The sequence below is a fragment of the Neovison vison genome, chromosome 8 (genome assembly GCF_020171115.1).
Source record: "Neovison vison isolate M4711 chromosome 8, ASM_NN_V1, whole genome shotgun sequence".
NCBI classification, from domain to species: domain Eukaryota; kingdom Metazoa; phylum Chordata; class Mammalia; order Carnivora; family Mustelidae; genus Neogale; species Neogale vison.
This window is the reverse complement of record NC_058098.1, coordinates 107,518,863-107,546,508: the sequence shown is the minus strand read 5'-3', so window position 1 is coordinate 107,546,508 and position 27,646 is coordinate 107,518,863. Positions and strand designations below refer to the sequence as shown.

The window sequence follows — 27,646 nt, the reverse complement described above, 5'->3', positions numbered from 1 at the left end:
GCCTGGAATGGGACAGAGGGAGGGAGGGTGAGTGACTGTTTTGAAGGGAGCTGAGCAACCTTTGTTCATTGCTGCATCGTAACAGTCCTTCTAGAACATTCCACTCCAAAACTTTCCATTGGCATAGAGAGGGGGCTTGAAACTAGAGACTCAACTGCCCTTTATTTGTATCCATCCTAGTCAGGATACTATCCTTCAGTACTTATTAATTCTGTCCTTATAATTATTATATCAGTATATAAATTCTAAGAATTACTATTTAAAAAAATTTTTTTTAAATTTTATTTGTGAGAGAAAGAGAGCACAAGCCAGGTGGGAGGGGCACAGGAAGAGAGACAAGCAGACTCACCACTGAGCAGGGCTTGATCCCGGGACCCTGAGGTCATGAGTTGAGCCCAAAGGTAAACGGTTAAGTGACTAAGCCACCCAGACCCCACTAAGAATGACTATTGTATTTTTTTTTAAAGATTTTATTTATTTATTTAACAGAGAGAGATCACAAGTAGGCAGAGAGGCAGGCAGAGAGAGAGAGGGAAGCAGGCTCCCTGCTGAGCAAGAGCCCGATGCAGGACTCGATCCCAGGACCCTGAGAACATGACCTGAGCCAAAGGCAGAGGCTTAACCCACTGAGCCACCCAGGTATCCCAAGAATGACCATTTTAAAGAAATGAAAAACTCTGATCTAAATCCTGAACATGTAGTTGACTGATGTGCATCCCAGAGTCTAGGTGTTATTTGTGAGCTCATTGTGAAACAGATGCAGAGAACCTCTGCAGAAGTTTTAAGAGTAGCTCAGTAATATGTGAAGGCCTTGTAGGTGAGAACCTGGGCTTTTCAAGAATGAACAAAAACAGGCACTGCTCCTGCGCTCATGGGTGCTCACAGCTGATGGAGAATCAAGCAGTAATCACACAAGTAAATATAAAATGGCAACTGTGTTAAATCATATAAAGGGATATGTAAGAGTGTATAATGGGAGAATTTGACTGCATTAAGAAAGTCAGAAAAGACCTCCCTGCAGAGGTGATCCCTGAACTAAAATATGAAGAAAGAACAGGAGTTAATTAGGTGAAAGACGAAGGGAAGGATTGTTACAAGCAGAAACAGCAGCACATGCAAAAGCCCTATGGTGACAAGGAGCCTGGCATAGAGAGAGGAAGGCTCTGCCCTAGAGGACAAGATGCTTGTGTTCTAACATTAATTCTATCACTTAAAGGAGACATGGTTATTTTTCCTCCTTTCCTTACTATATTCTTTGGAAATAAGTCAACGTGCACAGCTCACGCTTACCAGGATGAGGAGTTACACTTCCTCCACCTCTAAAGGGCAGAGTATCTCCATAAAATATTTGGAATTCTTCTGCAGAGGTTTGTCTCTACACCTCATTTATGTATTCAGTCACAAACATACCAGCATGGACTTGGGGTATTCATTTTATACTTTGAATTATAATCCAATACTACTTTATGTTGTTGCTCAGACAGTTACAGCTTGGGCCATTGGGAGCTCCTCAATTGTTCTGTGTTGTTGATGGTACTTGGACAGAGTTGTTTTGATTTTGCTAAACAGATCTGAAATAGAGCTATGGGAATAAACCTCTTTCTCCCAGTGGGAAATGTCTTTGTCATATTGGCATTTTGAACAGGCAGTGGCTTAATGACATCCTTGTCAAACCAGCCCCTGTCCTGGGAGCCCTTTTCTTACAATCTGGGATGTCTTCATTTCTGTTCACCCAGGAACGCCTTTGCAGAGGAAGATTCAGAATTAGTCGTCAGTTATATAGCAAAGAAATCCTTCTGTCGGCGAGCCATCGAACTCACCTGTAAGTTAAGATCCATTTCCCTTTTCTGGCAAAAGTTAAAGTAGTTGAGAGCAAAGAAAGAACAACGAATTCATCAGTAGATCTCTAACAAAAGCCAAAGGAGTCGAAGAATGGATATTTTTAACATGCAAAAGGTCTTCAGAAACCAGAAACCGGCAGTAGCTAGTCAGACTTCGTCGCCATGTGCGCCACTGTTGGCCAGTTTACTGGAACTTTCGAGTGGGCCCTGTGGTAAAGTGGCCGGGTTTAAAGACTCCTAACACCACAAACAGGAACTCACTACAGTGATTGGAGAAGATGTGGTCAGAGGTCAGGGCTTTAAAGAAAACTGCAAAGCAATTGACATGATATCTAAGCTTATTTCTCGCTTTTCTGTGGCAACCCACTCAGAGAACAATTTGCCAACATACTTCATAACAATTATGGTTTGAGTTTTGCTGCATCGCAGTGGAGCCTTCTAGTTTGAAGAGTGAGAATAAACGGACAGCTGCGTTCTTGAATAATTAAGAAACAGTGTAGAAAGTAAGTGCAAATATTATCAAATTCAAGCTTCTGGATGCTTGCCAAAAGCAAAAACAATAAAACAAATATATAAGTAGGATAGAAGAGGGGGCTCTGAAACAGGAACTTGTTCAAGGAAGAATATTTTTAATTTTTATTTTATTTATTTATTTTTTTACTTTTCTTAACTATGGCACAAACTGAGTCATTTGCCAATATTATTGAATTATTTAATTCATCTTATTAGTAACACCTATTGTCAGTGTTGCATATTGATACCTTATCGTAGAAGATCTTATTCTCCAGTTTCCCGCAAGTACTCAGTTTAGTACTTGTTAAGTCATTATAATGAGGTTCCATATCCCATGGGTAGAACGGTAGCTTGTTCTCTCAGTGTTTCTTACGGCTGCTGGGCCTCTTTCCCTGACATTGGACGGGGGAGGTAAGCCGATGGCTCTTTTGAATGCTGTAGTTAGGGATAAAATAGCAAATACTCCACTAGAAAGTACCTACTATCTTCCTTTCTCCTTTAAATCAAGGGCACTCTCCGCCCCCATACCCTCACGAATCTGATTTCTGGCTGCTGTTACTGCATGGTGGGAAGAGAAACATGGTTCTGATTTTTATAATCCTTCAGAATTAATCTTGCCCTGAAGAATTCATTTTCCTCACTTTAATCATAACAATTAAGGGTGATGCTTTATTATAGGCTTTTTGTGGGGAGAGCCATGCGTACAAAATGAAGAAAATGTTTAACTCCTTGATAGGGCTGTATCTATCATTTTAATAATGTTCAAATGAAAGGGAATACACTGACAATTCTTAATACAGACTCTGTCCCTCCTCTATAGTGCATAGCTTGGGAGTCAGCGAGGAACTGCAAAATAAACTAGAAGATGTTGTGATTGACAGGAATCTGTTAATTCTGGGAAAAATCCTGGGCGAAGGTAAGCAGTTAATTTCTTTTAAAATGTGAGGTAAGAGGATAAACCATTTACAGTATTTTTATATATGTATTTATTATGTAAAGCACCATTTTGTGACTTTAACTTCTAATGCAAATAGTTCTATTTTATAATTTATTAAAATGAAAAAGTGAATAGTGGTTTTTGAAACTCAGATTAGGCATATGAAAAGGACCTCTACGGTGCCTTGCACAGACAGTAGGGCCTTGAAAAATATTAATTCCCTTCCTTCATTGAAAAAGCGTGCAATTCATTGGTCAGTTTCCTCTTTACTCTAAATACCTCTGGTTCTTAAGTTTACTGTCTTGGGCACTTTCCTAATTAGTTAAATAGGAACAAAAGTGAAAATACGTAGTTCGTTTGTCAAACTGATACTAGGATGAATGATCATGGTATTAAGAATTTCTACTTTATAAATGTCAGTAACGTTTTCCACGTTGTTCTCTAAGTGTATTGGATTGGTTATAATGCTTAATAAAATAACGGGCTGAGCCGTGCCTGAGCCAAGCAGGCTTGTGACAAGCAGGAGTCACAAGCAGCTTGTGACAAGCTTATGTGCATGGCCTGTGTCACTGGTTTGCGAGTGTGGGTAACCCATCGGGCTTTGCCCGGCTGCTGCATATGGGTCACTCTCCGGTCACGTAAAAACAGCAGTGGGAGAACTGTAGCATTTCTGTGGTCCAGGAAGATTCTCCACAATCTGTATAGATGTCGTCTTATTTCACAGGAGAGTTCGGGTCTGTGATGGAAGGAAATCTTAAGCAGCAAGATGGGACCTCTCTGAAAGTGGCTGTGAAGACCATGAAGTGTGAGTTACTGCTGATGAAACACCTTCCCGCCGGTGTGGGCAGTTGGGGCAGTAACCTAGTGTTCTGTAAGGCCAGTGAGGGGGGTTTGTGTGTCAAGCTCTCAGTCACTGATGGGTCTGGAGGCCATCCAGAACACTGTGTGGTCACAGAGGGAAAGTCACCGTCAGGAGCTCTTCATATCTTCATGGTATATACTTTATACTCAAAGAAATTATGTTTGTTACTTACACCATGCCTTCCTCTCTGTCCTGTTCTCTCTCTCTCCCCCCCTTCCTCCCTCTCTCACCTAGTAGAGTGAAGGACTCCAAAATAAAGCATGGGTTTCGGGGCACCTGGGTGGCTCAGTGGGTTAAAGCCTCTGCCTTCGGCTCAGGTCATGATCCCAGAGTCCTGGGATCAAGCCCTGCATCGGGCTCTCTGCTCAGCAGGAAGTCTACTTCCTCCTCTCTCTCTCTCTCTGCCTGCCTCTCTGCCTACTTGTGATCTCTGTCTTTCAAATAAATAAATAAAATCTTTAAATAAATAAAATAAAGCATGGATTTCCAAGACAAGGCTGATCTGGTGGCAGCCTCTGACCCCAGGGGTTGGTCTGGTTGATCCGGCCAGCTCGGTGGGACCACTTCCTCACTTGAGGATGGTTGCACAGTCCTCAGGAAGTTGTGGGCTGCCTTGAAGGGACATTTTCCAGAGAGAGGATAGATATTTATGGGTCAAGGGTATATGAAGAGCAGTGATCCCAAGCTGGAATGTCCAAACAAGCTGGGACGAGAGCCTACAGCCTGCAGAAAGGGCCCTGTAGCTCGTCACAAAGAATCTGCTTTTATTCTACAAGTACCAGAACACCAGTAAGAATCTTAAGCAAATGAACAAATGCAGATCACATTCTAGAAAGTTCTTTGATGGCAGTGTGGAGGAGAATGAATTATGGCATTGACAAAAGGAAAGACAGATGCTAGTTAGGGCACTCCAGAATTTGTGCAGATGCCGATCTTGATAAGGAAACGAGGCTCAGAGACGTCGTGACTTGTCGAAGTCAGATGGCTTGAAGGGGAGAAGGTTGTGCTGGACGTTTTCATCACCGCATGTTGACCAGGCTGCAATGGCTGAATATGACTGCATTTGCCCTCGTGCCCTTTCCCGAGAAGGGCATTTCTAGGGCCTGGGGAGGCAGGATTGTGTTTTATTCTTCAGGTGTCCAGCTGAGCACCAAAATAGACTGTGATTTTTTGGCATTTTGCCCACAGTTGTCCTCACGACTCAGATGGAGAGACACTATTTGGTGCTTCGTTTGTTAATGTCTTTAACACTAACTACTTCCTCGTTCATCTCATGTATCCATTCAGTATTATTTTGGATCAAGGAGTAAAATCAGTTCCTTCCTAAAATTTTAAATTCACTGTCTCCTTGGCCTTAAAACACAAATTAGATTATAAGCATGTAGCTTGACTTTTTAACCAGAACTGGAGGCTGAAGTTTTAATTTCAGGGACAAAAAGGAACGCTAATAACCAGTAAGTCACTGGACTAGTGCTTTCTGCTTTCCAAAACCTTTTATGTCTAGAATAATGGCCAATACTTATGGAATAAGTGCCAAAGGACATTGCAGTCATTCTTAGGTTTCATCAGGAAGACAGGAAGAAGAATCAGTACGACTCAGAAGTAGATTCAAGTGTTACCCTCTGTAAACCCGGATGTGTGAAGTTAGAGTGGTCCTTGGAGCTGAACCCAGTACAGGGTCAAGTCAGGGGGCTGAGCCACATTTAGCTCCGTTCCTGCCCCTTGCATTTTTATTTGAACCTGAACCATGTGAAGGCTCTTTCCGTTGTCCCATTTACCAGTGGAAGGTGTAGGGGACCTTGTAAAAGGGGCTAGGCCTGGAACCTGTTTCCTCTGGCCTTGGCTATGCTCTTTGACTGATATGAATTACTTGCATAAGAATTGCATCTGTGCTAATTACCAAAGATTGAAAGAGCAGTCTCTGACCTCTGCATCCCAGGCTCCCACGTTTGCTGGGAATGTTGGTCCCTTGGGGAGGAGTGGGATGGGTGGCGTTTGCAGGTGTACCCTATGCTTTCTGTTCCACCCACCTCATTGTCTTAGCAAAGGTAATAGGTGAGGGCAAAGGTAGCAGACATTTTGCAGATCTCTATAATTTTTTTTTTACTTTTCTTAAATTTGCCTTAATTTTAGAAGAAAAAGATTAATGTATACAAAGCCCATAGAATGTCCAGACCCTATGCTAGAGACACACATGTATGGTTTTAGTCTAGACTTAGTGTTATAGCAAATTCCCTAGGCATGCCCGGCTTTATGTTTGTTTTTTCTTTGTTTTTCTCATTTCTTTGTTTTTAAAATACACATCACATAAAATGTACCATCCTAACCATTTTCTTTTTTAAAGATTTTATTTATTTAAGAGAGAGAGAGAACACCAGCAGGGGGATTGGGAAAGAGAGAAGCAGACTCCCTGTGAGCAGGGAGTCCAGTACGGGGCTTGATCCCAGGACCCTGGGATCATGACCTGAACCAAAGGGAGGCGCCCAATGACTGAGCCACCCAGTCACCCCAATCCTAACCATTTTTAAGAGCGTAATTCAGTGGCATTGAGTTCATTCACACTGTTGTGCAACCATCCCCTCCCCCATCCACCTCCAAAATTTTTTCATCTTGCAAAACTGAAACTCCATAGGCATCAGACAACTTCCCATCTCCTCTGCCCCTACTTGCCCCTGGCTACCACCATCCCCCTTTCTGTCTCTATGAATTTGACCTCTCTCATTACCTCGTAAAAGTGGAATCACACAGTACTTACATTCTTTGTCACTGACTTGTTTCACCTAACATAATACAGAATTCAAGATGTCTCTCTCAAGTTGGTTTAATCCCAAAATGGTGTGGCGTGGAAGTTAGGACAGCATATCCAGTTCCCAAGGCATGATTGAGCAATTAGCCTTGCAAGATAGAGAGAAGCATGTATTCTGGCTTTCTTTACGCCAAAAATAATTGCAACAGATCAGTTGCATTTGACTTTCAGGGTTATTGGCTTTATTTATTTTTTATTTTTTTAGATTTTATTTATTTATTTGACAGAGAGATCCCAAGCAGGCGGAGAGGCAGGCAGAGAGAGAGCGGGAAGCAGGCTTCCTACCAAGCTGGGAGCCCAATGGGGGACTCAATCCCAGGACCCTGAGATCATGACCTGAGCTAAAGGCAGACGCTTAACCCACCGAGCCACCCAGCCGTCCCCTGTTGGGTTTTTTTGTTTTGTTTTGTTTTGTTTTTATCTTAACAAATATACTTTAATTTTTGGCGCAGTTTTAGGTTTCTAGAAAAATTGGGCAGAAAATACAGAGTTGCCATCTGCCCTTCTCCCTTCACAATCTTCCCCACAGTAACATCTTGCATCCCTGTGGTGCATTTTTTACAATTGAATATCCGTAACCCATGTGATACATTATTAACTGAGGTCCATAGGTTATATTAGCTTTCACCCGAACATTCTGGGTTTTGACAAACACAGTGTCCTGTGTGTACCATTACAGTATCACGCAGAAGTTTCCCTGCCCTACATTCTCCTGTGTCCCTCTGTCTGTGCCTGCCCAGCCATCCATGCCTGACAACTGCTCATCTGTTTATCGTTACTGTAGTTTTGCCTTTTCCTGATTTTGCTTTTATAGAACAAAATTGCCCTTATCTCCTTCCCCTTCACTGAGTAAATGATCGGTGTCTACCATTTTCCATCCTCTCTCCTAGTGGACAACTTTTCTCAGCGAGAGATTGAGGAGTTCCTCAGTGAGGCTGCGTGCATGAAAGACTTCAGCCACCCCAACGTCATCCGACTCCTAGGTACCTCAGAGAAATGTGGGACTGGGGGGCAACAGGGCTTGGCTAATCCACTCCATGCCAAAGGAAAAGTCTCTGGGGCAGATAAGTTTATACTTTGTATGACCACCACAGTAATTGATCACATTGAGTTTTTCACCCCAAAGGCTTCTTAAAATTATATTTTCTGAGGCTGATGACAAAAATGGGCTTGTGTGTCTTGGACACCCCAAGGGCTCAGGAACGTTTAGTGTCCACAGAGGTCTAGGTGACTGTGGGTGAAAACGGGGGCCCCCACTTTACTCCAAGGCAAAACAAAAGCTTATGTTAAACTGTGTTATAATTTATATTGATTTAAAGTTATCCATGAATCAAATACCAGTAGGGTAAAGCTGTCAAAGTAGACAAATTCCATAGATCAATCTTTGAGAAACAATTTATTAACGTATTTTCAAGTATGGTTTGCTGGGATCTAATACTGCCAGCGTCACGGGACACGATTTAATAGAATTTGGTTTTGTGGCCCTGTAGCTATCAAGACTTTGCTGTATCAGTGCTACAATCCCGAGACAGAACAGCGACCTAAAAATAATTGAATATTCCACTGACTTCTTTTTTTTCTCTCCTGTGTCTGGATACGTGCTCAGTTCTTTGGGGGAACTTTCAAAGTTTTATTACGATCGAAGCTGCAGAGAGATATGAAAAATAATGCTTGGATACCAAATCATTTCAAAGAAACCACTGTTATTCCTTTGTAGCTGTTGATTTTTGCAGACTGAGAACCATCGTGCTTTGCAATGATGGGCCATGATGTGGGAGAGCTTTACCAGCCTGCCATCAGGCGACAGGCCCTTGTTCCAACTTTTAAGGATAAATGGTGTTTGCTGTGTATAACTGTTAAAACTTAGACATGTGAATTTTACCTCCTGGCCCTCAAAATTCTTTTTATAGTTTTGAGCATTTGATGGCCCCAGGCTTTTTCACCTGATCGGGTATTAACTATCCCAGGAAACTCGTTTGCCCTTGAATTCTTTCCCAGTCACCCCTCACTCAGGCTCAGTGTAACAAAAACTCCACAGGTGTCTAGATGACTATGCTTCTTAACTGATTAATTTTTGAGACCTCTCATGCAAAGATTGTTACTAATCTGAAAGAAAAAAAAAATTACCAAGAAGTGCACCCAGCATGTGTTCCACATTCTAATACAACTTGTTTGTGATTTATGGGTTTTTATTTTATTTTATTTTGTTCATTTGTTAATTTTTTAAGGAGGCCCTATGCCCAGCATGGACCCCAACACAGGCTTGAACTCAGATCAAGAGTCAGAGGCTTACCAACTGAGCCACCGAGGCGCCCCATGTTTATTTTGTTTTTAACTGTTACCTCGAGAGCACATGGTTTCAATTTGGCCTGTGCTCCTGCAGTGCTTTTCTGGTTACTGGTAACAAAGGGCTCTTTGTAACTTTCTCTGGTTTTAATTTCAGGTGTATGTATAGAAATGAGCTCTCAGGGCATCCCAAAGCCCATGGTGATTTTACCCTTCATGAAGTACGGGGATCTGCACACATATTTACTCTATTCCCGACTGGAGACAGGACCCAAGGTAATTACCCAGTCGTCTTGCCTCTGAACGGCCCCCAGGCTTCTGTGACAAGGCCTGGGAAACCTCAGCAGCTAACCCTGAAAATAAAGGAGGGAGGGAGAGGACGTGTGGCCTCTGTTCAGCGCTCGCTCTGCACCCTGGGGCTGAAATGTGGTTTTTGTCCTCACAGCAGGCCTGCGCATAGGTCTTACAATTCCCACTTTATGGGGGGATGACGCCAGCTGGGCGCTCGTTCTCATGGCTCCAGCCTTATCGCTGTGGAGCCGGGTGGGCCCCACATGCTGACAGAGCGGCCTCTTTCTTTTGAAGTCTCCTCTTTCCAGCTCGTTCACTCTGAAATCACTAGAAGCAGGATCCGTTTCATTCCCAGAGGAAGTTGCACTGAGCTGTTTTTCTGGACACTGAGCCTGAATATACCCTGTCCACCTTTTGGATTATCAAGAGCCCCTCCATCCTCCGGATCGGAAAGCCTGTCGTGAATCAGCAGGCTGGCACGCTTTCCTTCAACCCTGCCCCTAAGAGGGGCTGTCTCTCCACAAGGCAAACACTGTCTGAATCCCCCAGCACAGGGGAACACGACAGAAACAGGAGTTAGACTGAGGCACCATATCCACCGGCATGTGGCCACGGGTCCCACCCAGGTGACCGACCAGCGCCCCCGAGAAAGGAGAGAAAGTCCTCATCCCAACTGCAGGGCATAATGAGGAAAGTCCTTATCCCAGGTGATAGACAAATCTGCAGGAACAGCCATTTATTGAAGTTGGCAAGGCACTTGAAAAACAAACACAAAACCTTGAGACCCAATTTAGGGTAAACATTCTGGAACTTTCTTTCCTATGTCCTGCTGACGCTGTGTGTTATGGATGTGAAAGGTCATTCCTTGCTTTTCTTTTCTTTTTCTTTAACTTGTTTTATTTACTCCCCGGGAGGTATAAGTCATCTTTCTTCTTTCACTTCCCCTTGGTCTCATGCTCAGATTTTTGTTCTCTTCCTCATGACTTCTTTAAGTCTTCCACCCACACACTCACTAGCCAGAGTTAGGAAATTATAGCCACATCTCAGAACTATTATAAAATCACTGAGGCTTCTCCGAAGAGGTGAAGGGCCTAATCCAAAATAGGGGACTCAGCATGACAGTATTTCTCTTCCCTTTTTTTTTCTTTTTCTTTTGTTTTTATTATTTTTATTAGTTTTATTTTTATGTTTTTAAAGATTCATTTCATTTCAATCTTCATAAAAATTTCATCAATCTTCATAAAGATTCATTCATTCAATTCATTTATTTATTTGATAGAGCGAATGAGAGAAAGAGAGCATTAGAGGAGAGAGGGTCAGAGGGAAAAACGGACTCCCTGCCAAGTAGGAAGCCCGATGCGGGACTCGATCCTGGGACTCTAGAATGGTGACCTGCGCCGAAGGCAGTCACTTAACCAACTGAGCCACCCAGGCACCCTTTCTTCCTTTTTTCCACCGGTAAGAAAGATGTAACATTATAAGAAGCCTGGAAAAGGAAAAACAAAACAAAACAAAACTACAATCAGCAACATCTTATCCAATCATTGGCATCTTTGGCCATTCCCATCCCAGCTGTTCATTCCATGCCTCCGTGTTTCACAGGCTGGTGCTCAGGAGGTACGTGCCTCCCTGCAGGCCATCCACGGGGCTGACTCTTCCCCAGCGCTTTGCAGAGACTTTGTTTTGCATATAGTGTTGCAGTAATGGCCCAGCAACCATAGGAGGTCCTTACTAGTAATAGAATCTCAGGTGAGGAAACTGACGCACGGATCAGGCAATGATGGAGGCAGGACTGGCCCCTGGGTTGCAGAGCCCCTGCTTTCGGCTCTTCTCTGATGGCCCCATCACAGTGTGCACCCCTCCCTGGCAGAGGAGCCTCCAGACAGTTGGCTGTGAATGGCTACACGCCATCCCCTTGAATGGATTTTGTTTCACATTGATGAGCAATTTTACTCCCATTCAGTTTTCTAGTATGTGGTGGGATTTTTCTTTTCTTTTTTTTTTTTTTTTAATTTTTTTTTTTTTTTTAATTTTTTTTTTTATTTTTTTTTTTTAATTTTATTTATTTATTTGTCAGAGAGAGAGGGAGAGAGAGCGAGCACAGGCAGACAGAGAGGCAGGCAGAGGCAGAGGGAGAAGCAGGCTCCCTGCCGAGCAAGGAGCCCGATGTGGGACTCCATCCCAGGACGCTGGGATCATGACCTGAGCCGAAGGCAGCTGCTTAACCAACTGAGCCACCCAGGCGTCCCTGGTGGGATTTTTCTAATAATTGTTGGAGGCATGGGAATTTCATGTTGCATAAGAGTAAATTCTACAGTAAAAATATCCAGGCTCACATTCAGGGCTGTTTGATGGCCAGCAGTCAGTTGTCTGTTTTTACTTGTGACATTCAACTCTCCTCTCTCATATGGTCCCTTTGGAAATAGAGTAGCCTCTTACTGAACTTTTTTCCTGAATCATTGTGGAAGAGATAGGGACCATGTATAATCTTTATAAAAATCCTTTTTAAATTATCATACAGTGTTATTGACTCTTTTGCCCTTTCCGGTGTATAGTTCTGTGAGTATTAACACATAAATGGATTCACGTGTCCGTCATCACAGTTGAGATACAGAATAGTTTCATCACCCAAAAATACCTCCTCCTGCGACATCTTGGTAATCATGCTCTGCCCCCATGGTGGACAGAAAAATCAGGTAACCACTGATCTGTTCTACATGACTATAGTTTTGTCTTTTTGAGAATGTTTTTGAGAATGGAATCATACAGTTTGTAATTTTTTGCTTCTTTTACTCAGCATTATGCCTTCGAGATCCATTTAAGTTAGTGCTTAGATCAGTAGTTCATTCCTTGTTTGATTGCTGTGTATCTCCTAGTGCATAGACAGACCAGTTTGCTTATCCATTCACCTATTGAGGCACACGTGGGTTGTTCCCTTTTGGGGGCAAGGATAAACGAAGTTGCTATAAAAAAAAGTCATGTACAGGTTTTTGAGTGAACATAAATTCTTTTTTCTCTAGGGTAAAAAGTCCAAAGGTGGGGCGCCTGGGTGGCTCAGTGGATTAAAGCCTCTGCCTTTGGCTCAGGTCATGATCCCAGGGTCCTGGGATCAAGCCCCGCATCAGGCTCTCTGCTCAGCAGGGAGCCAGCTTCCTCCTCTCTCTCTGCCTGCCTCTCTGCCTACTTGTGATCTCTGTCTGTCAAATAAATAAATAAAATCTTTTAAAAAAAAAAAAAGTCCAAAGGTGAGATACTAAGTCATATTAGGAAAGGGTATGTTTAATTTTAAAGAAACTTCTAGATTTTCCAGAATGGCTATACTTTTACATTCCTACCAGCAGTGTGTGAGAGATCATTTGCTTTGCGTTCTTGTTAGCACTTGGTATTATCAGTAGTTTTTGGGTTTGGTTTGATTTGGTTACTAGCTGCTCTGATAGATGGTTAGTGATATCTCATTGTGGCTTTTATTTACAATTCTGTAATGATTAAGGACGTTGAGCATCCTGTCTTGTGTTTATATGCCATTTTTATATCCTCTTCGGTGAGGGTCTGTTAATGTCTTTTGTTTATTTTTTAATTTGGTTCTTGTTTTTCTTATTGTTGAGTTTTCAGAGCTCTTTATATATTCTAGATATAGTACCTTTCTTGGATATGCAATTTGCAAAGATTATTCTCCTAGTTGGTAGCTTGTCTTTGTATTACCTCTTTTTTGTATGTGTCTTCGTATTCTCTTAATGCGAGTACAAATATTTAACTTTTGCTGATGAATCATGTTTTTGCTGTCCTGTTTAAGAACTCTTTGCCTAAACCCAGATAAAAAATTTTTCTCCTACGTTATCTTCTAAAAACTTTGTGATTTTACGTGTTACGTTTAAGTCTATGATCCTTTTAAAATTAATTTTTATCTAAGGTATGACATTTAGCTTAAGGTTTGCTTTTATTTTTCATATAGATGACCAGTATCATTTGTGAAAAGACTATCGTTAATCTATTGAATTGATTGCTTTCACATCTTTGTCAGAAATGAATTGGCTGTGTTAGTGTGGGTCTGTTTCTGAGTTCTCTATTCTGTGCTGTTAAACTGTGTGCCCATTCTTCGCCCCTCCCACATGGTCTTGAATACTGTAGCTTCATTGGAGCATTTGAGTTGGGCTTTATATTACACACAAAGGAAGCCATATGATCTGTTATAGATCCCAGCTTACCTTTCCTGCTTTATCACCCCCATTCTCTCTGCCTCTTTGCTTTTGATACATGAGACAGCCTCCTTTTCCCAAAACACATTTGTGCTCTCAGATCACTAGGTCTTTGCTCATTCTGATAGTGGCTGTGTACTTTCTCTTAATTTGCCATTTTACTCCTACGCCTCTTTTGGGGATAGTCACAGTGACAGTGTAGAATATTTTTTAAAATTTTCCATGAGCATTCATCCCTTTGCTGAGGTTCTAGAGCAGGGTGCTTGTATCTCTGCTTGATGCCCTTGCTCCCTTTGGTGTGTCCACCCCTATGAGAACTGGGGTCCTGTCCTGTCCTGTCCTGCCATCTCCTGTCTGCCCTGCACACCTCCAGATGTACTATTCCCATGGAAGATGGAATGGCACATAGGGCCCAGCACCCCAGCCCTACAGGGGGAGCACATTTACATAACTTGGTCCACGCTAGCAGGAGCAGAGGGATCTCACACAGCGAAGCCCAGAGGTAGGACAGCTGCGGTGTTGGTCAGTTCCGCCCTCAACAACATTACCTCATGTCCACAACTGTTCGACCTTTCTGCTTTTTTAGCTGTAGCTGCCCCTCCACGTGTCTGATGGAGGCAGCTCCCACCAGCCTCCAGAGACAAAAAGAGAAGTCTGCTCTCTTTCCCCTTACTTCTCCCTCTCTTCTCCTGGAACAGTAATTTTTTTTTTTTATAACACCTTTACTGAGCTATAATTCAAATACCCTACACTTCTGCCATTTAAAGTGTACAACTCAGAGGTGTTTCGTATGCTCAAGTTGTGTAGCATAATTGTAGAGCATTTTCATCACCTAACAGAGTCCCATACTCTTTTGCAATCACATCCCTATCTCCCCTCCCCACCTTGTTCCCAGCTCTAAGCAACCTTTTTAAAAAATTTTTATTTTATTTAAATTTAGTTAATTAGCATATGGTGTTTTATTAGTTTCAGAGGTCATTGATTCATCAGTCTTAGGTGACACTCAGTACTCATCATTCATGCGCCCTCCTTAATGCCCCTCCCCCACTTACCCCATCCCCCCACCCACCTCCCCTCCAGAAACCCTCAGTTGAAGCAGCAACCTGCTTTCCGTCCCTCTCTAGTTACCTATTTCAGATATTTCAGGTCAATGGAATCATAGTCTGTGGTCTTTCATATCTGGCTTCCTTCCCAGAGCATGTTTTCAGGGTTCATCCACGCTGTAGCTTCTATCAGTACTTTTTGAGACCAAATAATACTCCATTGTCTAGCTATATTATGTTTCGTTTGTCTGTTTATCTGTTAATGGACTTTGGGTTGTTTCCATTTTTTGGCTTTTATGAATAATTCTAAGAATTTTATACTTGAGCTCTTACATTAGGTCTTTGATCCATTTTGAGTTAATTTTGTATGAGTTCAGGTTGGGGTCCAGTTTCATTCTCTTGCATATCCCACTCTTGTCCAGTTCTTTCATCCACTGAATGATCTTGGCACTCTGTTCGAAGTCATTTGACATTGATTGTGGGTTTATTTCTAGACTCTCAATTCTGTTTCATTAATCTGTGAGTCTGTCCTTATGCTAGTACCATGTTATCTTGATTATCATTGCTTTCTTATTTTGAAATCAGTAAATGTGAGGCTTCCAACTTTAGTCTTCTTACTCAAGCTTGTTCTGGATATTCTGAGTGCTTGAATTTTCATATGAATTTTAGGATCAGTTTATCAATTTCTACAATGAAGCCGGCTGGGATTCTGATAGGGCTTATATTAAATCTGTAGATCAATTTGGGGAGTGTTGCTATCATAACAATATTAAGTCTTCTGATCCATGAACATAGGATATCTTTCCATTTATTCTGATCTACTTTAATGTCAATGTTTCATCATTGTCAGAGTATGTTTTGCATTTCTCCTGTTAAATTTATTCTTAAGTATTTTATTTTGAATTCTTTTTGGATGAAATTATTTTCTTAATTTTATTTTCAGATCAGTCATTGCTATTGTATACAAATACAACTAATTTTTGTATCTCAATCTTATATCCTGGAACCTTGTTGAATTCATTTCCTAGTTCTATCACACAGTTACTTTTTAAATTAGTTTTGGTCCCAGTCTGCAAGAATAACATAAATGTTCTAGGGAAAAATAACACAAATGATTAGTACCTAATATGTGCTACACTCATGATGCCAGCAGGACTTTATATTCTTTAGCACCCAAATCCTTTCCTGGAAACTATCATCTGGAAACTCAAATGCCTCAGTTATACAGAAGAGACGCATAAGAATTTCCTGCCTGATTTGTTTACATTTTTTTTGTTTACTTGTTTTTAACAACTTGCTTTTAACAACTTTTTACCAGTATATAAAGGTAAAGGATAATTAAAGCATTTTGCTATATAGACAGGATGTAATTAACACATATCTTAGCTGGGAAATTTAAATCTTAAAAAATTCAGCATCTTCGTGAACACCACTTTGAAAACTCATGTTCCATACAGAATAAGCCATGACAAATCCAATGCCCTGAAGAGAGTTTGTCATGGATGGACCCATTCATGACTGCCAGGAACTTGTGGTAAACCCTCTTCCTCGCGGCCCTTGTGCTAAAATGTTTAGTTACTACATAGAGGTCCTCCTCAGTCATCACCTTCATCTTCAGTCCTGACAGGACAGGTTCTCTCTCACCGAGGCTTCTGGATTGATCTGTACAGCGTAGACTTGACTCTCCCCAGAGGACTCTAGAGAAACAAAAACAAAATCCCTGAATACCTCTTCTTGTGGTCCCTTGGTCCTGTGATAAGAGGCAAAGATGGTCCTAATTTCTGTCTGAAAGAAACTTATCTTTGCAAGTGTCTCAAAGTAAGATGATTGCATACGCTTGTATGACTGGAGTGGGCTGAGTAGGCTTTTTGTCTGTCCCCCACTGAAAGCTGCCTGCCCCTCTTTTCCCCTTTTCCTGGCACAGGTGTTGTATTCCCCTGCCACTCTGAAGGACACAAAGGATCCCATTTGACCTCGTAACTTGGAAAAAGAAATACTCACCATCAATATTTTTAAAGACAGGGAGAATGTGAAATTTGCCAAAAAATTTGTGGTTTGTTGTTGTTTTTATTCCTTTTTTAAAAACTTATTTGTAAGGTGAGTGATATGGAAGTGAAAGGCTTGTTTGTTGTTTTTATTCCTTTTTTAAAAACTTATTTGTGAAGTGAGTGATATGGAAGTGAAAGGCTTGTTTCCTTTGAGAAATACAAACACTAGATAAACAAACACAAAAACTCTTTCTCCCCTCAGGTGGCTATAACTCTCCACAAGTTTAACTTTTAAAACATATTTTGTCTTCTTGCTTCTCCTCTCCCCAGCATATACCGCTGCAGACACTACTGAAGTTCATGGTGGACATCGCCCAGGGAATGGAGTATCTGAGCAACAGAAATTTTCTGCATCGGGATTTAGCTGCTCGAAATTGCATGTAAGAGTCCTGGTCCAACCCAGGAGGGCTAGACCTCATCGTGTGAGATAAATGGGGGGCCGGGGAGGAATAAGGGCTGGCCTGTTGCTCTTAAAACATGGGAGAGAGGGGGGCGCCTGGGTGGCTCAGTGGGTTAAGCCGCTGCCTTCGGCTCAGGTCATGATCTCAGGGTCCTGGGATCGAGTCCCACATCGGGCTCTCTGCTCAGCAGGGAGCATGCTTTCTCCTCTCTCTCTGCCTGCCTCTCTGCCTACTTGTGATCTCTCTCTGTCAAATAAATAAATAAAATCTTAAAAAAAAAAAAAAAAAAAACATGGGAGAGAGGCAGGTTTGGCTAGCTCTGGAGATGGGATTTCTCTGGCTCTAATGTATGACTTGGTCTCTTCACAACATCTGCCTCTGCAAGTCTGGTTGGTTTCCAGAATGTTCTCCTGTGACTTTTTCATCCTCTCAGCTTGGACTGTGACCTTTGTGATCCTTCCCTTTTGCCATCGGCTCGCTTTGGACCCAGAATTATATGTAAGCCAGCTCCTCATGGAGGCAGTAAGGAAAATCGTAAGGGTTTTGTCTGTCAGGCTTCGAGATCCTGCCTTGTGAACATGTGCTGTGAAACTACATGGAGGCTTTCCTCTTGCATCAGAGAGACAAGGACTTACACAAGAATTCTGACCTCAGGCTTCCCCCTCTCTCCATTCAGCTCCGGTAGGACCATCATTATCTGCTCTAAGTCTTCAAAAACAATAACTATTTCTCGATTTTTAAGTTTAATTATTCCAGGAAGACAGAGTATTCTTTAAATGTATTATTGTTACTGTTTTTCTTGGTTGGAGATGTGACCATAGGGTCTGGCCCCCAACTCCTTAACTAGCCTCCCACCAGCCCCCTACCACTTGTCCCGCATTTTTAAGACCCAGAAGGGTCTTGTTTGCTTGTTCGTGGGTTTTTGTTGTTGTTGTGGTGGTGGTGGTGGTGGTTTGTTTTGTTTTTTTAAAGATTTTACTATTTTATTTGACACAGAGAGAGCGCATAAGCAGGGGGAGGGACAGAGAGGGAAAGAGAAGCAGGCTTCCCCCTGAGCTGGGAGCCCGATGTGGATCTGATCCCAGGACCCCAGGATCATGACCTGAGCCAAAGGCAGACACTTAGCCGACTGAGCCGCCCAGGCACCTCTTATTTGTTTATTTAAGTGATTTTTATACCATGGAGGAAGAATCATGAAAAGGGCACCTCTCTTTGCCCTGAATATTTTCCTTCATATTTTTCCCATCAGGTAGGGTGACCAGTTGTCCACTTCGCCTGGGACTGAGGGATTTCCCAGGATGGGGGACTTTGTGGTTTTAAAAGCCAGTGTCAGACAGGCACAAAGCAGTCATCCTACCTCCAGACCACTCATTTCTCCTCCTCTCTCCTTCTTCTTGTCTAGGATCTGCTTTAACAGCCTGGGCTATAAATGCAATTGTATCCCTTTCATTTTCTGCTTAATTCCTCAAGTACCCCCTGGCTATTGTAACGGGAAGTCCAGGGTCCCCCTCTCATAGCTTGTACTTCCTTGCCTCCCGCAAACTGGCAGGAGCCAGTGCTGCTTGCAGACACCTGGCAGGAAGGCTGCTGGGCGTTCGGTGAGTCCCTGGAGGGCCCTGGATTTGGGCCACTGCTCTTTCTCCTCCCGTGAAGCATCCCTTCACTCCAGGTGGCTCTCCTCTCTGTGCACAGGTGCCCTTGTTGCTCCAGGTCCCCACACGGACCACAAGGTGCTAGGTTATAACTCCCTGTCACTTGCTCTGCCATCGGTCCCAAAGCAGGACCCTCACAGGCCCTTGGGATCTCTTTCAGTCACTTACCAAGAATGTTTTCAGCTGCATCTGATGCAGACCCATGGTTTAGGCTTTGCCTCTAAATGTCACTGAGGATGTGAACTTGTCCTCTGCAGGTTACGAGACGATATGACCGTCTGTGTCGCGGACTTCGGCCTCTCTAAAAAGATTTACAGTGGTGATTACTACCGCCAAGGCCGCATCGCTAAGATGCCTGTGAAGTGGATCGCCATAGAGAGTCTTGCGGACCGAGTATACACGAGTAAAAGTGACGTGGTACGTGCGGGGCTTTGATTCGGAGCCCCACATTGCAGAGATGACGGCGCGCAGGAGGAACTGACTTGAGCTGGTATCGTAAATGTGTTACTCTCTGATAAACTGAGGATTGGGAGCATGTTCACACCTTTTGTTTAGTGCTAGATTCCTTAAATCAGGTAGAAAACTATATTCTGATGACGTTGCTTGACATTCAGAAGATCTGTTTTGCATAGGCCTTTAATTGATTCCCATCTTTTTTTTTCCCTGCAATATAGTGACTTATTGCCCATACCTAAGATATTAACATGAAAAATGAGTTCGTTCAGTGGCTCTGTATCAAAGATTCTGTGTAATTAAACCCTTACCCAGAGATTGGGAGCCAAAGACACATACCCACAGCAGGGAAACAGAGCATTACACAGAGCACTGACATGCGGAGAGAGGGCTCTCCGCCTTTGCCAGATTTCCCAGAGCAGCCTTGGTACAACCAGGGAAGTGTGGCTCTCTGACCCTCGCATTACTGCAGTGCTGGGAAAGCAGCATGTCCCAGGCATAATTGTCAGCTTTGTGCACCATCCTCGGGCTTTAAGGAAATGCCCTTTCTACATGAAAAAGGCCATTCAGCCTTTCAGAAAGGACTTGCATCCTAACTTGTTGTTGCTTTGTTCTCAGTGGGCATTTGGCGTGACCATGTGGGAGATAGCGACGCGGGGAATGACTCCCTACCCGGGAGTCCAGAACCACGAAATGTACGACTATCTTCTCCACGGCCACAGGCTGAAGCAGCCCGAGGACTGCCTGGATGAACTGTGAGTGAGCTTCTCCGTGTCGCCGGGCGCTCTGCATGGGGCCGGCTGCGCAGACCTGGGGAGGCGCTGCCGCTCAGCAAGAGGGCTCACGCTTAGCCAGATGGGTATGTGCAGGGGGTGGCACGTAGACGTCCCGGGCCACGAGCCTTTCTTGGTGTGGGAGCTGGTGTGTGCACATCTCTAGCAAGCCGGCACGTGCTCTGATGTTCTGTAAGCCCCTCTAGGGACCGACCCTATAGACAAACAGTTTGACTCTCTTGCACATGAGGGTCTTGAACAATTATCTGTCCTCTTACTCCTACAGTTCCTTTTCTATACAACACTTCAGACAAACCAATCACTATGATACCCTCAGTTAGGAAGTCTGGAAGTCTATGCCAGTGACTGAGGCCAGCCCAGTCCTCGGAATTGCTAGGGAGATACTCTAACAGCGCGATTGCTCAGCCCTGTGTGGAGACTGTCACTCTGTTGGTCCAAAGCGGGCCTAGAAACGTATGCGTTAAAATCCACGCTGGGAGACCGACCAGGTGTTCAGCCAGGCATGAGAGCCCCCAGCTCCAAGTGTGCCAGACCACAGGGACACCTGTTGCCACAGGCCCTCTCTCTTGGGGGCAGGCATTACGGGAAGAGGTCCAGGACTTGCAATCACACAGGCCGCTGCCTCCCAGCCAGCCGCATGTGTGGCCATCACGACTGACTGGACCTCTCTGTGCCTCATTATTAGGCACACACAAAAAAGTAGAGTCATGTATTCAGAAAGGGATTGGGAAGAAAAGTTAAAGAAGAGAACAGGTAGAATGCTCAGCTCGCGGGAACGTCACACAATGGTACCAGGGTTTAGTAGCATCCTTCCAGATAGATGTCGTCCAAATACCTTGCTGATGTTAAAAAAAATAATTTTCTTGTGGCACTGGCCTCTAGCTTGGTGATTTGAATCTTCCTGGTGGAAATCACAGGAGTCTTGGGCTTGGAAAGGGCATTTTCAGCATAGTTAACAAGAACGTTTTAGGATCGTGGACTGCGTGGCTGTCATGGAACCCCATGATGGGGCTGTGGTGTGAGGAAACATGTGAGGACACCCCTCTACATACACACACATACACACACACACACACACACACACACTCTCTCTCTCTCTCTCTCTCTGGCCCTGCTTCTGCACACGGGTGAGAAGACCTAGTTCAGTGTGCATTCAGGCCTCCCAGATCCTGTCCAAGCCAAGCACAAGGAAAACTTTATTGACCAGAGCCTCACCCTTTTTGGTGGTGGTTATTGTGGTTGTAAATACATAACATGAAGAACAGACACAGAAAACATAAGTCCTTAAAAATATCGTGAAATCCTAATTAGATTAAATTTGGGGTTTTATGGTCGTTTTTAAAGGGACCGCATCAATGACATGTTTGCGTCTGATAATGAGGAAGCAGTTACAGCCAAACAATATTGAATGAAGAGTTTTGTTGCCGTTTCTTTCTTGGCTTCTCTTGTGCTCCAGAAGTTGGCATTTGGCGATTATCTGGGGTTTTAGTGAGGTCTGAGCTGTGTCACACGCTGGTTTTGAGACATTTCACATAGAGCCAAGCAGGGAATGCTGAGTCAGTGAAAAGTTTTAGGTGAGAGCGACATAGATGCTTTGTGTTGGGGAAGTCAGGCAAAGCAGACGGGTCTGTGGTCCCCACATTACGAGCTTACAGGGTCTCTGGGGAGCCAGACCCTCTTCCCACATCTCCCCTCAAATCTGGATGCTGGACAACAGTGTATCCCAAAGAGACCTCTGTTTACATATCTGTGCATTTTCTTTTAAAAAATGAGAGATCCTTCTGAGCTTCTCCCTCCGTGTCTGCTGTCTAAACTAAGTCGAGATGAGTTCATTCCTGTATGGAGTTGCCCCTTGGTCTCTTTAAACTCAACTCTAAGCACTATGACAATGTAAAGAGCAGAGAATGCTCTGTGCCCTGCTCCCCATTGCCCAAGAGGCCACACTGTGTGATGCCTCTGTCACCTATGTGGGACGTTTCCTTAGCTGAGTTCAGGGCATCCTGGCTACAGCCCTCAGGACTCCCCACCCACCCCAGCCACTATGGTTCCCAGCACTTGTGTTGATTGCCCTCATTGTCCAGTGTGACCCCAGGGAACCACCTTGTTCCTTTATCCTGCTGAGTCCTATCAGCCAGCAGATGTCCTTCAAGAGTCCCCCTCCCCTCCTTTCCCACCCCTGGGACCCTCAAACCATGGAATCCCAGGCCTGGACGAGCCTGGGGCCATTGCCTTCCATTGACTTCTGCTTCCTCATCACATATATGGAAACAGTGGCACAGTGACCTCACAGTGTATGTGAGTGATGAGCGGGTCAGGGCCACTGTTGTTTCCCATGGAATAATGCAGGCCCTTCTGTCTCCCATCTCATTTTTCTCCTTATCCCCAGGCTCACATCCTTTGGGTGGCAACCAAAAGTGATCTTTCTGAAATTAGTCTGATCATGGATGCCCCAAACATACTCCCCATTGCCCATAAGGCAAAACCCAAAACCACTGGCATCTGACCCATGGCAGGCAGAGGGGCTGGAGGGCTAAGACCATGATGTTAGACACTCCTTTGCCAGGGACAAAGTAGGTGCCTGACAGATATGGGTGAATTCATCCATTTATAAATTTTGTACTTGCATATGATAGCATCTTTTAAAATTCTTTTTTTAAATAGTGGTAAAAGAGGGGAGTCCTGGGTAGCTCAGTGGGTTAAAGCCTCTGCCTTAGACTCAGGTCATGATCCCAGGGTCCTGGGATCAAGCCCCGCATCAGGCTCTCTGCTCAGCAGGGAGCCTGCTTCCTTCTCTCTCTCTGCCTGCTTCTCTGCCTGCCTGTGATCTCTGTCTGTCAAATAAATAAATAAAATCTTAAAAAAAAAAAAAAGTGGTAAAAGAGATGTAACGCAACTGCTTGTAAATGTGAGGTTCAGGAGCATTAAGTGCTTTCACTTTGTTACCCAACTGTCGCTACCCTCCATCTCCAGGGCTCTATTCATCTTATGAAACTGAAAATCTATACCCATGAGACACTCCCCCTCTCCTGCCTTCAACCCCTGGCAGCTGATAAGATTGGATTATCTCTTTTACAAAATCTTAACAGAAAAACAAAAATGACCATTTACAAAGGCAGCTACCAAACCTATTGGTTTTTTTCCCACCCATAAACTGAAATTACTAAAGCTCACAGCCCCCCATTACTTTCCAGGCCCTCTTGCTCCTCTCCTTGGTCACTACTGTGGCATTGCCCTTTGTGGGGAGCAGCTTAGATGATATACATGCTCCCCCATCTGTAAAAGCCGTGTTCTTTTTTTTTTTTTTTTAATTTTATATTTATTTGACAGAGAGAGACAAAGCGAGAGAGGGAACACAGGCAGGAAGAGTAGGAGAGGGAGAGGCAGGCTCCTCACTGAGCAGGGAGCCTGAGGCCGGGCTTGATCCCAGGACCCTGGGATCTTGACCTAAGCTGAAGGCAGATGCTTAATGACCGAGACACCGAGGTGCCCCCATGTTCATATTTTTAAGTACTTCACAAAGCACTGCAAGTAAGTTTCAGGGTGTCTGGATGGCTCAGTCAGTTAAGTGTCTGCCTTTGGCTCAGGTCATGATCCCAGGGTCCCATGATCAAGCCCCACATTGGGCTTCCTGCTAAGTGGGGAGTCTGCTTCTCCCTCTGCCCCTCATCCCACTTGTGCTGTCTCTCTCGCTAGCTCTCTCTCAAATAATTAAAATCCTCAAAATTAATAAGTTTCAAAATGATATTACTACTTTACTACATGAAAAAAATGATAGATTATTCAAATGCTTTCTCCTAAGACCAGGAAACAAGAAAGTAAGTTAGATAACACAGCCCCTTGAGGAAGTAATGGAAAGGAGAATGTGTCTCTAAGGATAGAATGCCTCAAAGCTCATCTCGGAATGCCAACAGTCAAGGCTTTGTTGGGGGAGGGGGGACTCATGCAAATTGATTTATACCACAAAAACCTTGAAAATGGAAACAAAAACTGTTTGTCAAGTCTAAGTAGCCATCTACTGAAGTTTTATAAAGACAGAGAGAGGCAAAAGCACAGTGAAGCCTGATGTCCAGGTGAAAATCAGGGTTCTTAGCCGGGGGAATATGCCTCAGTGTCCTGTTTTCATGGCTGGCCCCTTTGTAGGCATAGTGCTTTGCAGATCTCCACCTCCCAGAAGCATCCTCAAGTATTGTTAGAGGCTGCAAAAGTAAACAAGTGAAAAGATATTGTTAGACACCTCCACAGATGAGATCTGCCCATGTGTGAAGGACCACATGCTAGTAGAATTAGCCAAAGTGAGGGCTTTATTCTTTAGCCAAAGAAGGAGCCACTGGGTGGCTCAGTGGGTTAAGCCTCTGCCTTCGGCTCAGGTCATGATCTCAGGGTCCTGGGATTGAGCCCCGCATCAGGCTCTATGCTCAGCGGGCAGCCTGCTTGCCCCTCTCCCTCTGCCTGCCTCTCTGCCTACTTGTGATCTCTGTCAAATAAATAAATAAAATCTTTAAATAAATAAAAACAAGCCAAAGGATCTACATCACATGTTCAGTGTAAATACAGGAATTGCATATTTATGTTCATAAGATCGCATCTATTCCATGTGTCAGATGATTTTAATTTGGGTTGTTTTCATATCCAGTGACACAAATATCAATTTCTGAAAACAGGACAGAATCAAAATGAAATGATGGTGTAACTCACTCTTCATCTCTGGCCAGTAGTTCTAATTTGGCCATCTCTGTTTTATTGTACTCATAATTCCTTTTTTTTTTTTTTTAAGATTTTATTTATTTATTTGATAGAGATCACAAGTAGGCAGAAAGGCAGACAGAGAGAGGAGGAATCAGGCTCCCTGCTGAACAGAGAGCCCAGTGCGGAGCTCGATCCCAGGACCCTGAGATCATGACCTGAACTGAAGGCAGAGGCTTTAATCCACAGAGCCACCCAGGCACCCAATTGTGCTCATAATTCTTAATTCTATCAGATGCTGGGAATGAAGAAGCTACCCGGAAGAGCCAACTGTCTGTACAGAACACAGCAGAGGGGCCATGAGCTCCTGGGAGTAGGAGTTGTCCAGTCAGAGGCTGGTTCCCCTACCATCCACACAGCAGTGGTGGCATCTGTAACATCCCAGAGTCTGCTCTCATTTTCACTGCAGTATAACAATGACAGGGCTGTTGAGAAGTTGCAGTTTGGTGACACACACAAAACGCCCAGCTCTGTGAGGTAGACATCCTTCACCACTTTATCCCCTGCCCCAGGGCCCAGCTAACACAGCTCTCCTGGCCGTAGTCCCATTTTGATGGTATAGAACTGGGGTCAGCATACTTTCTCTATAAAGTGCCAAATAATACATATTTTTGTTTTTGCAGCCTATGTGGTTCTGTAACAACTACTTGACTCTGCCATGATAGCAGAAGCAGCTGTAGATAATATGTCAACAAATAAATGTAGCTGTGTTCCAATAAAACTTTATTTACAAAACAGACAATGGGCTGGACTTGGCCTGTAGGCCATATCGTTTGCCAACCTCTAGCATGAAGGGAGGACCTGAAATAATCCTTTTTCACAACATTAGATTAATTGACACATAAGTTCTGTATTCCTGGGGCCAGAGAATCACTTATTACATACCCATGGGACATTTATAAAACTGAACAAATATTATGCCATGAGCAAACCACAGTAATTTACCAGAAGTAGAATTAGTGTGGATTAAAATGTGACAGAATCAAAGAATAGGTGAAAACAAGGTGTGGACTGCACTCAGGGCTCCGGGTGCTGGACCGAGAAATAACTCATGCTTCTGTATGCTTATAGGTATGAAATAATGCATTCTTGCTGGAGAGCTGAGCCCTTGGACCGACCTACCTTTTCCATGTTGAGGCTGCAGCTAGAAAAGCTCTTGGAAAGTTTGCCTGAAGTTCAGGACAAAGCTGATGTCATTTACATCAACACACACTTTCCCGAGAGCTGTGAGGACCCTGGAGAGGGCCCTGCCCTTGCTCAGCTAGACATGAATATTGATCTTGACTCTATTATTGGTTCTTGTACTCCCAGTGCGGCTGTCAGCATCGTGACGGCAGAAGTTCATGAGAACAGACCTCAGGAGGAAAGGTACATCCTGAACGGGGGCAATGAGGAATGGGGAGATCTGGCTTCTGCCGCCCTGGAAAAGAACTGTGTTCTGCCAGAGGACAGACTTGTAAAAAATGGAGTCTCCTGGTCCCAATCCAGCACCCTGCCCTTGGGGAGCCCATCACCAGATGGACTTTTATTTGCCGACAACTCCTCAGAAGACTCAGAAGTCCTCATATGAGGAGAGCCAAGAGACATTCCCAACTCAAGGCAATTCTTCTTCTGCTTTGGGAGAATCCCTGTACACTCCATGTTTTTGGAATCTGTCTTCCTTTCCCAACTGAATGCCATGGTCCTAAAGCACCAGGTGAATGTTGTCAAGTAAGTCATCGTAAAAAATACATAATATATATTTATTTAAAGAGAAGGTACATATATATGTATATGCTGGAAAGAGAAAAGATCTATTTTAATAAAAGATGACTTATTTCATGTTGCTTCCCTTGCAGATCTAAAATTTACGCTTTAACAGCCTCATCTCTACAGCTGTTCCCTGGTGTTAACATTAGCACAGAGTCAGTGTTATTTTTTTAAAGTCCTTTTCTTTTTTATGACCATTAAGTGTTAAAAATAATTGGTAAAATGAAATGATATATTTGACTTTGCTTCTGGTCTTATGAAAAATCTGATATTCTTACATGAATCACCTATTTGCTAAGAATGATTTATTTAATATTTAAAGTTTTATAACTGATTCTTTGATAGGACTTCTTAATAAAATATGAACAAGGAAGGATGTGTTGTACTTACTTGGAAAAAGAGCAGTTACTGACCAGCAGCCTCTGTGTCTTTGCAAAAGGAATTCCCTTTAATGCCTGGCCCTCTATGCAGTCCCTTTGACCAATCTTGGCATTGTTCTATCAGGATATGGAAAAACCACTCCAGAGTCCAAAGATGAAGAACAATAAATATGGAATGGAAAAGTACAATTTGGATGGAAAGATTTAAAATAACTTGTTAGAAGAGAGTCGTACAGGTGGAGTGCTTTTCTGTTGGAGAGTCGCAATTTGCAGGAGGTAGACGTGGGCCATGGACAGGGTCCACCCCGGCTTGGAACTCGGCGCCTCTTGAGTTGCTCCAGGCTCCGCTGTGTCTTGGCAGCCAGTGTTCCTGGAGCACTTGCTGTGTTTCAAGCACTTTACGTGAACTGCCCTATTTAATCTATACTACACTACCATGGCCACCGAAGCCATCATCACGAATGGGCCAGGAATCCGAGGCTGGAGACGCTGAATGTGCTGTGGGCCACATCTAGGGAGCGGTTCAGCCAGAATTCTAGAGCCAAGTAATGTGATTCTGCAGCATGTGATTCGGGGCTTTGCTCCAGGGCCCCTTGACCTTTCAATTGTATCTAATAAACACATAGGTAGCACTTACTGTGTGGCCACACA

General features: G+C 43.6%; 1 protein-coding gene across 1 annotated transcript in view; it reads left to right on the top strand.

Moving 5' to 3' along the window:
- MERTK (MER proto-oncogene, tyrosine kinase) overlaps positions 1–26,988 on the top strand; it is a 113,341-nt gene extending 86,353 nt beyond the window's left edge. Inside the window, exons 11-19 of the mRNA XM_044261620.1 lie at positions 1,737–1,822; positions 3,175–3,270; positions 4,016–4,096; positions 7,850–7,942; positions 9,403–9,521; positions 17,094–17,203; positions 19,134–19,293; positions 19,948–20,084; positions 25,938–26,988. Coding sequence (XP_044117555.1) covers positions 1,737–1,822; positions 3,175–3,270; positions 4,016–4,096; positions 7,850–7,942; positions 9,403–9,521; positions 17,094–17,203; positions 19,134–19,293; positions 19,948–20,084; positions 25,938–26,436 — 1,381 coding nt within the window. The 3' untranslated portion in view covers positions 26,437–26,988. The remainder of the gene's footprint in view (positions 1–1,736; positions 1,823–3,174; positions 3,271–4,015; positions 4,097–7,849; positions 7,943–9,402; positions 9,522–17,093; positions 17,204–19,133; positions 19,294–19,947; positions 20,085–25,937) is intronic.
- The last annotated feature ends 658 nt before the right edge of the window (positions 26,989–27,646 follow it).